This window comes from Hippoglossus hippoglossus, chromosome 6 (genome assembly GCF_009819705.1).
Source record: "Hippoglossus hippoglossus isolate fHipHip1 chromosome 6, fHipHip1.pri, whole genome shotgun sequence".
Lineage (NCBI taxonomy): Eukaryota > Metazoa > Chordata > Actinopteri > Pleuronectiformes > Pleuronectidae > Hippoglossus > Hippoglossus hippoglossus.
The window spans coordinates 6,506,320-6,520,274 of record NC_047156.1 but is presented as its reverse complement, the minus strand read 5'-3'; the positions used below and the strand labels follow the sequence as shown (position 1 = coordinate 6,520,274).

The 13,955-nt window shown below is 40.5% G+C and overlaps 1 protein-coding gene across 3 annotated transcripts in view; it reads left to right on the top strand.

Annotated features, from left to right (window-relative positions):
• Nucleotides 1-622: 622 nt before the first annotated feature.
• The window catches only part of si:ch211-1e14.1 (UPF0606 protein KIAA1549), a 34,946-nt gene continuing 21,613 nt past the window's right edge, over nucleotides 623-13,955 (top strand). For all 3 annotated transcript variants that reach the window (XM_034588306.1, XM_034588307.1, XM_034588305.1), the window contains exons 1-2: nucleotides 623-873; nucleotides 2,304-2,592. In XM_034588306.1, coding sequence (XP_034444197.1) covers nucleotides 2,460-2,592 — 133 coding nt within the window. In that variant the 5' untranslated portion in view covers nucleotides 623-873; nucleotides 2,304-2,459. The remainder of the gene's footprint in view (nucleotides 874-2,303; nucleotides 2,593-13,955) is intronic.

Here is a 13,955-nt window from a genome sequence, read left to right as displayed (position 1 = left end):
ATGAGGTATAATTCATCTGCAGTGGTTGTATATTGAAAAATGTCTCTTTAAGGGGTCATTTCTAGTTTCATTGTCATTCTCGTACACATGCAAGTGATTGTTGATGGTCAGTTCAACAGCCATTTGCAGCTCGTGCAGCAACTCACTGCAAATTGCAAAAAACAACGACAACGGAAGTGTTTCCAGGGGACCCAGATAAGTGATGAACCAGGCTGTAGTTCAATGCTTTGTGAAGTTCCATCACCACTGACGAGCAGCAGCCTTCAACAACTACAGTCAGGTTCATCACTTTTGGGGGGGGGGGGGGGGGGGGGGTCACCTGGAAACATTTCCGTTGTCGTTTTTGCAATTTGCAGCGTAATACCACTGTTATTATTATTATTTTATTATTATTTCATTTTCATTATTATTACTTTATCATTATTATTCTTTTGAATATCAAAGCAGCTCGTGACAGTGACATGAAGCCGAAGCATCATCACGTTGCCGTGGAAGCCGCAGACGCCAGCGGAGGAGGACCAACCTACTTCTAAAACCCCTCCCCTCTTTTTGATGGAACAGCGCTGCGGCCAATGGGAGCGGGTTTCGATAAACCACCAGCCAATCACCTCTACCTGGAGGCGGGGCTAACCCGATGCTAAGGACGACAACCGTCAGAGCTTCACGTGAAAAAACCAGCGACCAGAAAACGCGCAACACGTCTGCACCGGAAAAAAATCTAGACAAGCGCTTTAAAACACGCAGGCGGGTTTTGTCCCACATGAGGGTGAATGACGGAGCCTCGGAGGACATCTGGACATCTGGACATCTTCCTCCTCACGCGGACACAGGAAGGGACAGAGTTTGAGCCCCATTGTTTGAAGGGGGGTGGAGGTAAGTGTGAATGCGCAGCTATGAGGATTCACGGGGGAATGGCTGTTGTGGGTGGTGGGGGGGGGGAAATGAAGGGGAACATAGTCGTGTTGTCAGTGCACCCACAGCTCGCTATGGGGGGGGGGGGGGGGACATGTCCCTGCTTGTGAGCTAGTGTTTGCTAGCTAACAGCTAAACCCCAGCTCCCTCGCGTGACGCTCGGACTCTGGTGAAGGAGTCATGACCGTGAAGCTGGAGAGTAACGGGACGCGGGGGGGGGGCAGGAGATGATGGCTGAGAGCAGGTCGTCCAGGCTGAGGATGAAGTGTGTGAAGCTGCTTCCTCAGACCCTCCTCTTCCTCTCCACCACCTCATGAAGCCCCAATGCAGGGTGTAGATATTAGTTCTCTAATGGGATGAGAGTCTGTCGTTTGTGGTGAGGTCACCTGATGGCAATGTGCAGGGAAACTGTCTTTTTTTTTTTTGGGACAAACCTGTGAATTCTCTTCTTGGAAGATTTATCATTTATCTTTGTTTGTACATGCAGGGAAATACAACACAAACATGCATGACAAACTTATTTACTTTAACAGTACAAATTTAATGCAGCAGAAAGTGTCAGGAAATGAAAAATACCATTTGGCGCTTTGGGAATGTTAATCAGACGAGAATGACACCTTGTTGGCCATCTGCATGGAATACGTCAAGTTTATAGGCAATATACAAAACTCAGGACAAACCTTTAACATTTTTATTTCCGATATTCTGCTTCTGTGGTAAGATGCATCTTTTATCTGTTTGTGTTTGTATGGACTGAAATACTGTTCAAACATATACTTTAAGAATCCAAATGAATTGCAGCAGACACTGTCAGGAAAATGAAAATAGAAATTGGTATTATCCTGATTGTGTGGCTTTGGGAATGTAACTCTAATCAAACTAGAATGGCACCTTATTATCATTGATAATATATGTCTTATAACAAAACACAAATTGTGAGCACTCAAACATTTTGCTGCTAATTTTAAACATTTATTCGGATATTCGGCTTCTATGGCAAGATACATATTTTGTCTGTGTGGAGAAATCAACGAAAATGTTGCAATGTTAAAGAAAGTGAGAAAACAACCTTCCTGGATCCACCTCCTGATCCGGATCCACTCCAAAAATAAAATGGGGTCCTCCTTACGTCATGACCCATCCCTCCACAAAATTTCATGAAAATCGGTTGAGTAGTTTTTGCGTAATCCTGCTAAATAACAAACAAACAAATTCAGACGACAGCACAACCTCCTTGGTTTAGGTGATAAAATGTTGAATTATTTAAGAAGAGCATGTGCTTATAGTTCTTTCAGTTTATATCTGCATAATGAAGCGACGCTCAAGTAATAACTGTGAACGTGGTTGCTTTGTTTTGAGAGTCACACTGTTGCTCTTTTGTTTTCCCACAGCCACTATTCACTGCAAGCACATGTTATGGAAGGAGGGGCCTTAAACTGAAGCAGACCAAACCAGGCAATCCTGAATAACCCAAACCTGATTTGTCTCTGGCACGAGTCTTCTTTACCGACCTGGATGAAATGCCTTGACCTCACTTCTGCCGCACCATGGCGGGTTTAGTCTCCTCTGTGGGTTTGGTGCTGATGCTCAAGGCTCTTGTGCGAGGCCATGGCCAGAGGGCTGTGTTCCTGGGGATGACGGTGTTGGTAACACTGATCGTGGCTGACTCACCGGTTGCAGGTAAGATATCCCCCCTTCGCTGACTCACACAACGTGAGCTTTAAATTTGTACCTCGTGTTGCGTAACTGACACTGATCGTTGTCTTGTAAAGCATTTGGTCAGCTTTGAAGAACAGCTTTCACAAGTTATAGACACCTTGCACTTGCAAATGCAGCTGTGGTGATAAAATAACCATTCATGTTTTCGATTTTAGTTTATATAAGGTCACCTTCAGCAAATGTTCAAAGTGACTAAACATTTTAACACAATCAAGCATTTTTATGGTGTTAATCACCTAATCTCACTGAGTAGCTGCACAAATTGCACTGAACTGGAAGTACAAAAGTAAACATCCTACGTAGACTTGAGGATCCAAGATCCTGCACGGGTCTTATCAAGATCTTTGTCTTTTTCAGTTTCTGGTGAAGCTTATCTTTTCCCTTCCTGAGGATTGAGTTTGAGATAAATCAGAAGCCTTCACCAATTTATTTATTAGGGTTTGAATCAAATTAACTACAAATTTTAACCGTCATGGTCTTTTTCCCCATTAGCTTTATTGACTTAGGTAGATTTACTGTGCATGAATAGCACATTTTCAGGAATACTTGACACTGTTAGATCCAGGAAATGCTTGGTAGATCTACAGTCACTGAGCAGCTGCCCTGGGGCAGTGGGGGTTATTATGTACCTTGCTCAAAGTCAACTTAACCTGTGACCTTTCAGTCATTAGCTTGATGCCACAGCCTTCAGATTCTCATTCTCCTTCTTAAAACTAGTTTTCCAGATGACATAATGTCCCTTCTGCTTTTCTTTACCTTTAGTTTACTTCTGTACACATCTGTAGTTTGACACAAAGAGTATGAGGTAGTTTAACTTAGCACAGATTAACTAATGTCTTCACTTTATTGTGAAAAGTCAAGGTTGCTGTGTGACCTTGGATGACTCTGATATTCTTAACGAGGCCACTCAAATCTTTGATTCAGAGGAAAAGTCACAACTCTCCCCCTACACAGACTTTGGAGTTAAACCAATTTCCAGTCATTAGGGAAAGAGAAAGGGTCTTAATCCATCCACTTGATGGGTGTTTGCTCCCAGCTTACTTTTATAAATAATGACATGATCCCAGCAACTTCCCTCCCCCTGCACATTGCCCAGTGAAAACCTGTTTTCATCTACAGCCAAAAACTCATGATATTAAGTGGTAATAGGATTAGGTGGTCAATGCCAGGGTGAAAGCCTAATACTGGAAATCACGAATTAGTAAAACTCATATGATAACACAGCCATTCACAACATTTAAATTTTCGTGACCAATAATATATGTTACAGATTTTCCTAAGTTTACTGCAACTGCCTTTGTGCAGCCATCATAACATTCTATATATATATATATATATTCAATCTATATACCTGGTTTAGATAAAACACACAAAAGATTGTATGAGTTTGAAGTTTTGATATTTTTGAATGAAGTATCGTCCTTCCTGTTTCTGTCATTTTACATTGGTTCATATAACTACAGATAGATCAGTGTGTTTAATAACCAGTTTGCACGAAGTCTTCCTGATGGTTTGTTCAGTTGTGGCGTTACAACTCTATTCATAGTTACCACAAACGAGTGTCTATGGCGGCTTTTGCTCAGGGATGTAAGTCCACATTCACTTTGATATATTGTGTGACTCCCACGCTTTGTCTCGATGCAGCAGTGGAAGTTGTACAACAAAGCCTGGAGAAGATGTTCCTCTCACACACTGATTGCTTTGCAGAAGATATTCACATTTTTAGCAAGTGGCTCGACCTGTGTAATCGAATGGGGGGAAATTGAAAAGTTAACTTATATAAGCTCAAGCTTGTTGCCTTCTGTATTTTTGTCGGAAAACTACATTTGCCCAGAAAGGGTTTTATCAGGGTTGTTTCATCTCTTTTTCTGGGAACATCTCCTCCACCAAAGCTAAGCTGCTGGTTTTGGTTGATTGTATCCTCATGGTTTTGACGATCACACCATCTCATACAACACTTTGAGGAGCATCTCACAGACACTTCTACTGTGGCCGACCGCAAACCACTGTTTCACATGAAGATACATATATCAGCTGGGGCTTGGACAGACTTCAGATAACCGCACACTGTTCTGAATTAGCTTGTTCATTTCTGTAGATTTGAGTGAACATTATCGCTGAGTCATGGGATTATCAAGGATTGGGGCTTGAGTATATATTTCTTTTAATGAAGAATAGTAAGTATACAGTACAACGCACAACGGCAAAAACTGTACTGTAATTCAGAACAACCCTGGTGTGTTGGCTCATTCACCTCCTTGTCTATAATGTTCAGGAATACAAGCTTTTACTTTTGGCACCATTATATATATTAGGTACTTACGAATGTGCAGCAATGGACAGCATGAGGAGAGTGATGTGTTTTGTGAACATTACAGCATGAAAAACATTTGACTTATTCATCACTCAAATTAAAAAGAGATGTGACCCACTTTTAAACTGTTGAATCATCTTTATACTGAATTAAGTTAGTTAAGCTGAGAACATGTATATTAAAGTTTTTAAAAAACTGTGTTACCTGTAAATTACTGCTAATGATCGAATTAGTCAGTGAGGCAAAATGAACATGTAATAATCTAATAGTGCTTTCTTTTCTTAAAGTGGGAATCAGCTGGAACAGCCTTAATTATTGTATGACTTGGGATGTTTATTATCTTAACTTATTCCCATACTGTTCCCAACATTCATTTGCAGCATGTCAGCTGTGTTTCCAAGGTCTATTTCAGCAGTGAAACCATGCACCAGTCGTACAGCTCTCCCTTTTCCAGACTCATAAAAGCACACTTCAGAGTTTCTGGGTCAGACCGAGCATGACGACGTACTTATAATTGCTCCTCCAGACAGAACATCATGCAGTAATTTCCCTCTTTCTGGCTTCCCTGCTTCTTTTACTCTTTCTTCATTTCTGCCTAATTTCAGTGAAAGAAACATTTGTACATTTGACTATACCCTCGATCTAAAGTGATTGTTACAAATGTAAAGAATATAATCCTAAACTTCAATCCTAAATCTATGGTAGTACATCTAAAGTTTAGAATATAATCCTAAACTTTAGATGTGCTACCATAGATTGCCCTTGCAATTACGACTGAACAGTAATCATCTCTGCTCTGCACTTCCTGGCAAGTTCAACACAGCAAGCTGCAGGCCAGCAGCATCCTGGCTAATTACCAGTTCAGTCCATCGCCATGTGAAATGTGATCTGTGGGTGATGACAATATGGCCATTCATTATTCATTAGAGCTGGGAGCCGGTTGCACATCAATGGGTCGAACCCATCAAAAGCCAAACACAAGGTTCTTTTGCACTCACCATGCCTGCGGCCTCATCATACAGATCTATTGGAAAGCAGTCGGTGGGCGACCCTGCCTATCTACTGACTGACCCTTCCCAGCTTTTATTTGGCTGTGATGAGAGCGACGGAAGCCCCTCTGCTTATTGAGGGCCGGTCAATGATAGCAGGCTGACACATCTTCTAATAAAAAGTGTTAATGTTATTCTTCCTCTTCATAATCTGTGTCCATCATAATCTTTTTATGTTCACACATCAAAGTTATGATGTGATCAGTCAGCTATTCTGAGGACGGTTGTCGTCTCATTTGCATAATTTGTACCACTTGTCTGGTTTTACCTACGTCATCTACTGGTGGGCTGTGATGTGAAGGTAGCACAGTGGGGGCCTCTAAATACACATCTGTTAGTGATTTTGTGTACTTTACCAAGGCAAGTTTCCATTACAGTTTCAGCATCTCAATGTCCAAACTTAACCGGAGTGTTGTTTAGAGCCACAGACGTATTTGATCGTGTACTTAAAACAGATCACTAGAATCTTCTGTTGTTATTTGTTTAGTTTTTTACCATCCAGACATAATAATTGTAATTTAAAAAGTTTCCTGATTATGATTTAAAAAACTGCTTTAACTGCACTGTTTGGATACTTTAATCAAATTTGAGCAATGATATTGATTTTGAATGTTATTTATTGTTTTATACTATTTATTAACAGTATATGAGACATTGTATACAGATACAATGATTACAACTAACACTACATTTACTTTATATTCATAACCTTTAGCTTATAAAGTATAAGTTTATTAGTCTTGTAATCATGTCACAATCATTTAGGAGCATAGAGAGCAACTATTCTAGTTTTCTCTCTTTCTTTAAGCACTTTTGTAAAAACCAGAGTTTCTGTTTCAGGATCAAGTAACAGTTCTCTTGGAAAAAGTTAAGGGTAGAAAATACCTGAAACCTGGATTCATTACAAATAGATACTGCTGCTATCTAGTCGCATAGTTTCTTGTGCTAAGTCCCTGTCAGTGTGTTGCAGTGCTTGAAATGTGCAACATTAAGTTCACAATTTGACAGAAAGCAGCAGAATGGACGTCATATTGTGATGAGCTGAAATCACAAAGCTCTGATGAACAGCAGGTGATTACTTCTATATTCATCAGAACAGATTATGCAGTTCAGCCAATCGGAGTCAAATCACTTTATCTTGGCTTTTCAACATCCCCGTTGTTACAGTTAAGTATTTAACCTCACACGGATATTTCCCCTTTAACTGCTCACATATTGACTTTTAGGCCGAATGGGAAACAGCTTTCTTCCAGGACAGCTCAGCGAAGTTTGTTCTCCCAGGACCTAAAGCCTGAGAGTGGCCTGTGTGTGGAGGACTGAGGCAGAGCGGAGGAGGTCGCTGAGGGACACAGTCCTCTGGGCGTCTCTGGTTACAGGTTTTTGCCTTCCTGTCTTTTTGACAAATTCAGGACTGCGGAAAGTGAAGGAGTGTGTCCAGATTTGTGTGCGTGTCAAAGAATTACTTAGTGGCATTCCACCATAATCTACCCTTTGAAACTGATTACACCATGAATTCTGGGGAGACCCCTGTGAGCTGGCAGGTCTGTCGTGGAGCTTATACGAACTTTGTTCTTAAAGCTGTTATACAGTGGCCCCCACATGCTGTACATCCCTGAAAACAGACTGAAATCTTGAGTTTAGAAAGTCAACTTTCCTCGTAGCTAACTACACCTTTAACTCAGATTCCCTGATACTCTGCCTGCTACCTCTCCTCCTCTCTCTCAATCAGTCTCTACTGTTCCCCTCCCCCTTATCCTGCTAACCTTCTTCCTCTCACTCCCTTTTCTCTTCAAAAAAGGAAAACAAAACAAGTATCACATGAATATTTGATGAAGTGCAGCCGTGACCTCAGTTAGTGCTTATTTTTAGCCAAATCAGATGAATAAGTTTACGGTGGATGTCGGTAACTTCTCCAACTGCAGGACATTATTTTGTCTTCTTTCTTTATTGACTGATTCATGGCAAGATTTAGAACTCAGAGGTGGTTTCTATTTATAACCTGTGCTTTATTGATTTAAACCTGTTCTTTAATCCATGGTTGAATACAACAAGTAGGTGCACTGTAAAGCAGCCGCTGCAGGTTTGTAATTAATGCACCCTTTGTGGGGCTTTTATTTTCTATGTGGGGGGGGTGAGTTGCTGGCGCTTTGACAGAGAGCTTGATCTAATTGAACTCCGCCGATAAAAACAATGGAATCTTTCCCATCTTAAAAGCTTCCCCGATAAACCAAACGTCAACACAGCCATATCTTGATTGTTGGACTGCACTCAGCGTACGCAGCTCCCTGCCAACTGAAAAGAGCCAGTCACGCAAAGGGGCTCAGCTAAAAACAGAACCATGTGTGGGGTTGTAGTTAGCTAGCATTAATACCAAAAGATCCTTTCTTCTTCTTCTTCTCTTCTTCTTTCAAATTATACAACCATTAAAGTTACTTTCTTTGGCAATAAGGAGTCTGGCAAACATAGGAAATGATATCATTAGAGGGCTCTGTAATTGGTGTCTCAGGTTTCTTGACACACATGGGAATATATGTTTCCCTGTGTGGGGCAAGCACAGCTTTTTGGGCTGATGCCTAACTTTTGACATCTGAAGTAATATTTTTTCCGATGATTAAATGCAGGTTGTAAAACAAGTCACTTATGCCATTGGTCATCAATTCTTTGAAGTGTGTACTTTTCTATTGGTGTGTACACGTTTTGTACTGAGACCTAAATAACTTGGCTTTATCATGGAATTACTGTTGAAAATGAGCATACTCTCTATTTCACCACCAGGCTAATCATATCTGAGCTCCTCCCAGCAACTTGCATTAAACCAGAAGAGACAGAAACATATTTATTGTCCCTTTTAAAATATTTAATTGTGTTAAAGGTCACAGATTCAGTTTTCAGTATAACCTTGTTCCCCTTCTCTACTGTATGTGAGTGCAGGGCCTGGTTCAGAGACTAGGGGAAGGCATTTTCTGATTCAATTCCAGACATCAGCAAAGTGCTGTCTGCAGACAGGCATTATCAGGTTAACTCCATTTCAGCCTCAGGATCAGTTAGCATGAGAGGACAGTAAAGCCAAATTCCCTTTTTCTAAGTTGGTTTGTGTTTATTGTTGTCAGCTTTATTCCAGTAACCATTATATACCTGTTGTTCTCAGTTTTCACTCTTTTTTGTATTGTTTACTCTACCGGTTTTGCTTTTAAAACATTGATTTATTCCTTCAAATTAATCTTAAATTAAGATTTAAATGTACAAGAGCTGTAAAAGAGAAAAAGAGATTTCTTGCCCTCTGTATCATGAGATGTATCTGAACAAATTCTCACTCGTTTTACTTCAGAGGAGGTAGGTGGCTTAGCAATGAAATCATCCCACTGCCATTTAAAGAAAGGAACAGTTAACATAACAAAAAACTAGCACCTAGGGAAGTGACTACCTCCACCAAGGCCCAACAGCTCCCTTACTTTCAATCAAGATTTCAGTCTACATGTATTCTTCCCTGTGAAATTGGTGAAAATGTTGCAGTCTCGCAATGTAAAAGAAACTGTTTGTCTCGATCAAAATTTAATTGGATCCTTCTTGGCCAATGTCCCGTTCAGTAGTTTTTACGTAATCTGGCTAAAAAAACTAACAAATGAACAGGGGTGAAAACAGCAGGGACAACAAAGTACATGTAAGAAAGCAAAACAAAAATTTGCTACTGATAGGAACGCTGTAGTTAAATAAAAAAATCCATGTGAAGTAACTGGTAACACATCTCTTCTGACACACTGAGCCTCTTTAAAGCAATAAGCAGTCAGACACATATATAGGTTAGTGGAGAGCTGTGATGATCCAATAGATGATCTCATAAGATTTTGCCAATATCCATCCTGGCTAAGTGGGTTAGTGCTATTTCAGATGCCTGCAGTTGTGTCTGGCCTCAGCACACACACCCTCTCTCTCTCTCTCTCTCTCTCTCCCTCTCTCTCTCTCCACCCCGTCCCATCTCTCTTTGTTCCATTGTAGGGGTTTTATAAAGCAACATCACAGATCAGCCACCAGCAGTAATAATCCCTCTCTTGTCAGAATCCTTTTTACAAGATGACTGGCTGCGATCCAAGCCTGCGACCGGATGTGGACACAAAAGCCGAACAAACCAAACAAGCCACGATGGGCATTATTTATGTGTCATCATCTGCTTGAATATGGACGGGTGGGTTTTTACTAAATCAGCTTTCTATAGATGGAAATTCACTAATGGGCTTACAGGAAAAAAAGCAACAGAGGTGTTTTGAAAACGATTCCCACATAGTACCTCCACTTTCTTGCCATTTGCTGCTGCAACTGTTAAATTAATGAGATGCAGTAACAACTTGTTTTCAGTCACATACACTAGATAGAAGACCCAGAGTAAATGAACAGAGACTTCCAGGATTAGTTAACTTGTCAATTCGGTCAAATGCAAATTTAGTTCAGTGCCATGTACAAGGCAGCTATTCATGAGACCAAGAGTAGGCTAAAAGAAACATCAAGGCCTGATGAATGGAAATTGAATCTCATTAGCCCGGGACTTTTCATGTCATGAATAAATGAGAATCTCGCTGCATTAAATCTTCAGTGTTTCTTGAAGACTGTGAGAAGGTGCCATCATTTTTATTGACTTGTTTTACACCCAACACAAAGGGTCCTTGCTAGTTTCAGACAAACATCACCATCCAGCTCCAATGTTGTTTGAGTACTTGTGTCCATCTGAACAACATCTCAAAGATGGTCTGCACACTTACCCTTTGCACATGAGGGGATCTCTGCACAGAAGTGTTCCTCATACTACAAGGCAAGTCAATAGCAATGCCAAAAAACACAGCTGGCTTTTAAAGGCAACGGGTGATGGCAGCCTGATTGCTTTATTGCATGTTCTGCCCCCAAATCACCCATTAATAATAAAGAGACTAAGTACAACCCCTTTGAACAATGCACCTGGTGCAGCAATCTTTATTTCGACCTTCAAACTTGCTAAAGTGGATTTGGATAAACCCTGAATGCTCTTGCTCCTTGACCTTTAGACCAGGCTATTGAAACTTTTGTGAAAGAGCAGTTTTTTTCAGCTACTGTATGTGAGTCTTCATAAAATTGTACTTATAGTGACCTCCACTGAAAAGGTTATGGATTCATCCACGTGTGTTTGTAGATTTAATTGTCAGCAGGATCTTGAAAAAAGTACTAAACCAGTTTCCACCAAATAATGTGTGGGATTGTTCAGCCTTGGTAGAGGTATGGTAACTTATTGCTTTTGAATACTGCTAATGAAACAACAGTCTGACCTTGTTTTTGTGATGCGTTTTTGTTGCCAGTGAAGGAAATGAGGAAGAATGATGGCAAACTACACTGGAACATTCATTTACATGAGCTGAGTGTTTGACATTCATGCTCTCGGGACCTGATATTTGATGGTGTCCTGCTACGTGCGCCTCAGTTCTCAGTTTCATGGACAGGCCCTAACAATGTGTGGCCAGTCAAGTGTGTCACTCTCGTGTTTCGAGGGACAGGTGGCAGTGCTGCTTGGTCTTTAAGGCCTTTGTCAGTTATCGTCTACTGTAATGTCAGCCCAGACACAAGCTGGTCTCACTTGCTCTTTTCCCCTAACTGCTGTCTGTTGCCCTGAGCTCTGACTGTCATTACCTAAGATTAGCCTTCAAGTATTAAGACCATGCCTGCTTAGTTATTAAGAATAACCAGTCAGTTCTTTTTTACAAACTAATTAAGATTTGTATTTATCTGCTTTTTGATATCAATCTTATCAGTGGTCTGATAAAAATTGGCCAATCATAGTCATAACCACATCGTATTCGTATTGTTACAACCATATCAATATTATCATCAAACATCAACCATCAGCACTCACCTGCCAATGTTTGTCTTTGTCCTCTGTCATCCCTTCATGCATGTGTAATCGTCCTAACTGGGACTGTAAATGAATGAGTTCGTCACTGTAGACACGTGCTGACGTGAGGTGGCATTTTGAGGTCACGTAGCACAGGATGACCTCAGATGTCAGCATGTTCTCACAAACAAGGTCTCCTGTAGAACTCGTCTATACAGTGTTGGCTTGTTTTCAATAGATCTACAGTAAATGTGGTGTTTGTTTGCATCCAAACGCAAGGTCTAAACCAAAAAATACCAAAGCCTGTACTTCAAATTGGACTTTTTTCATTCGGTCTCTTCTCAATTGCAGTATGAAATCACTTTATTTCTAATCCAGCTACATGAAATCTTTACCAGGTTTAGGCAGAGATATAATCTTTGTATATTGTATTTTGTGTGAACACAGAGGCCCAAACACATCCACACTAGTGCTAGCTACATGTGAACTCATACAACTGAGGCTGGACACAGCTTCTTTCTTGTTGCTGTGTGGGACTTGACAGATCACGGTGCAGCAAATGCTGTGGATTCTTTTTTCTATGCTTTGGTCTTGTGACTATTAAACTATCAATAAACAGCCTGAACATAACAGGCCACTGCATGATGCCAACCGCTCTGTTTCAGTTTTTAATGGCCAAGCTCATTGTTTGGTGTGTTGAGAGTTTGATTCTGTGTGTGTGTGTGCGTGCGTCTACCCAGCTGTGTGGTGCATCCCACAGGGTTTCAAACACTTGGCACAGCAGACAAGAAGCTTTGCGGCACTTTGGAGAATCTGCAGCACACACTAACTTTCAGAGAAGAAAGTCTTTGCTCTCCATGTCTTTTCCTATGGTCTCTGTTATAATAGCATGTTCACTCAATTAAGGTACCAGTGTAGGTTGTAATTAAGTTGGGAGTTTTCTCTTGGCTCCAGACAGAGGCAGCCATGCTTGCATGAAGCGATGCAATAAATTGAAGATGACGTTCTAGAAGTATATTTCTTTTTGTTGATGCCTTTTTATAAGTCATCTGTTCTGTGCTCCCAGTGTTAAAAATAGTCTGCTCCCTTTGCTGATTCTGTGGTGAATATGATTCTGCAGCTTCTGAAGACTACAGATACCAGCAGCATTACCAGCCGCTGCTGAGTCACTATGTGGAAGCTATTGGTTGTTTCTGGAAAAGTCTTTCTTCGTTCAAGACGTCGTTTCGAGGACAAATTCTGTTGTCTGTATTGGACTTAAGATTATTATGTTTATTAGAACCATAAGATTCATGTTCTTTAATGTAAGCTGGCGCGTCAACTCATCCCCCTTCTTCTTTCTGTTTGTCTGCCATCAGCACCCGAGTTCCAGTAATCTGGGACACATCTGAGCAAACAGTCCTTTTCAAACAGGCATGGGATGGGAACTGCACATGTACACTATAAAAGAGGCAAAGTTATACAGCTAACTGTTAAAAGGTCTATTGCCATTAATTATTTAGGAATTACTCTATGCCTTTCCCACTCTGAACATGCAGTGCAATCAAGGTTGTACACAAATTAAATACATGCATGTGATGTATGCATGATGCAATATGTTAGACAATAAGGCTGGGCGATTAAATTATATGTCAATATAATATTCATCAACAGCATGAAAAGTCTAATATATATTTATATAAAGCTGCATTTTCCAAGCACAGTGAAGAGGTATAATACATAATTGATAGTAGCAAAGTGGCAAATCTTGTTGCTACTTAAATTGAATACTAGTGAGCTATTGATCAGATCTATTTTCAGGCTACTTTAGACATGCTGCAATACCAGTGTTTTGTAATTTTTCATGAATCTCAAATTACCATTGTGTCGATTGTTGCTGTCAATATATAGTATTGATTTGATCTTAATATTAGTCAAGGTCACACAGAATATCCTAAACCCACCAGAGCTTTCGCCTGCCGATTCAATGAAGGTTCCTACTTAACAGTCTAATTTATTCATTCATGACCTTTACCCCAGAGATGACCAGTGTTAGAATAACTAATTTCATGATGAATGGGAATCCTATAAAAACGACCTTGTGAAGCAGGTTTTTGTCTTTTTCCCTCGA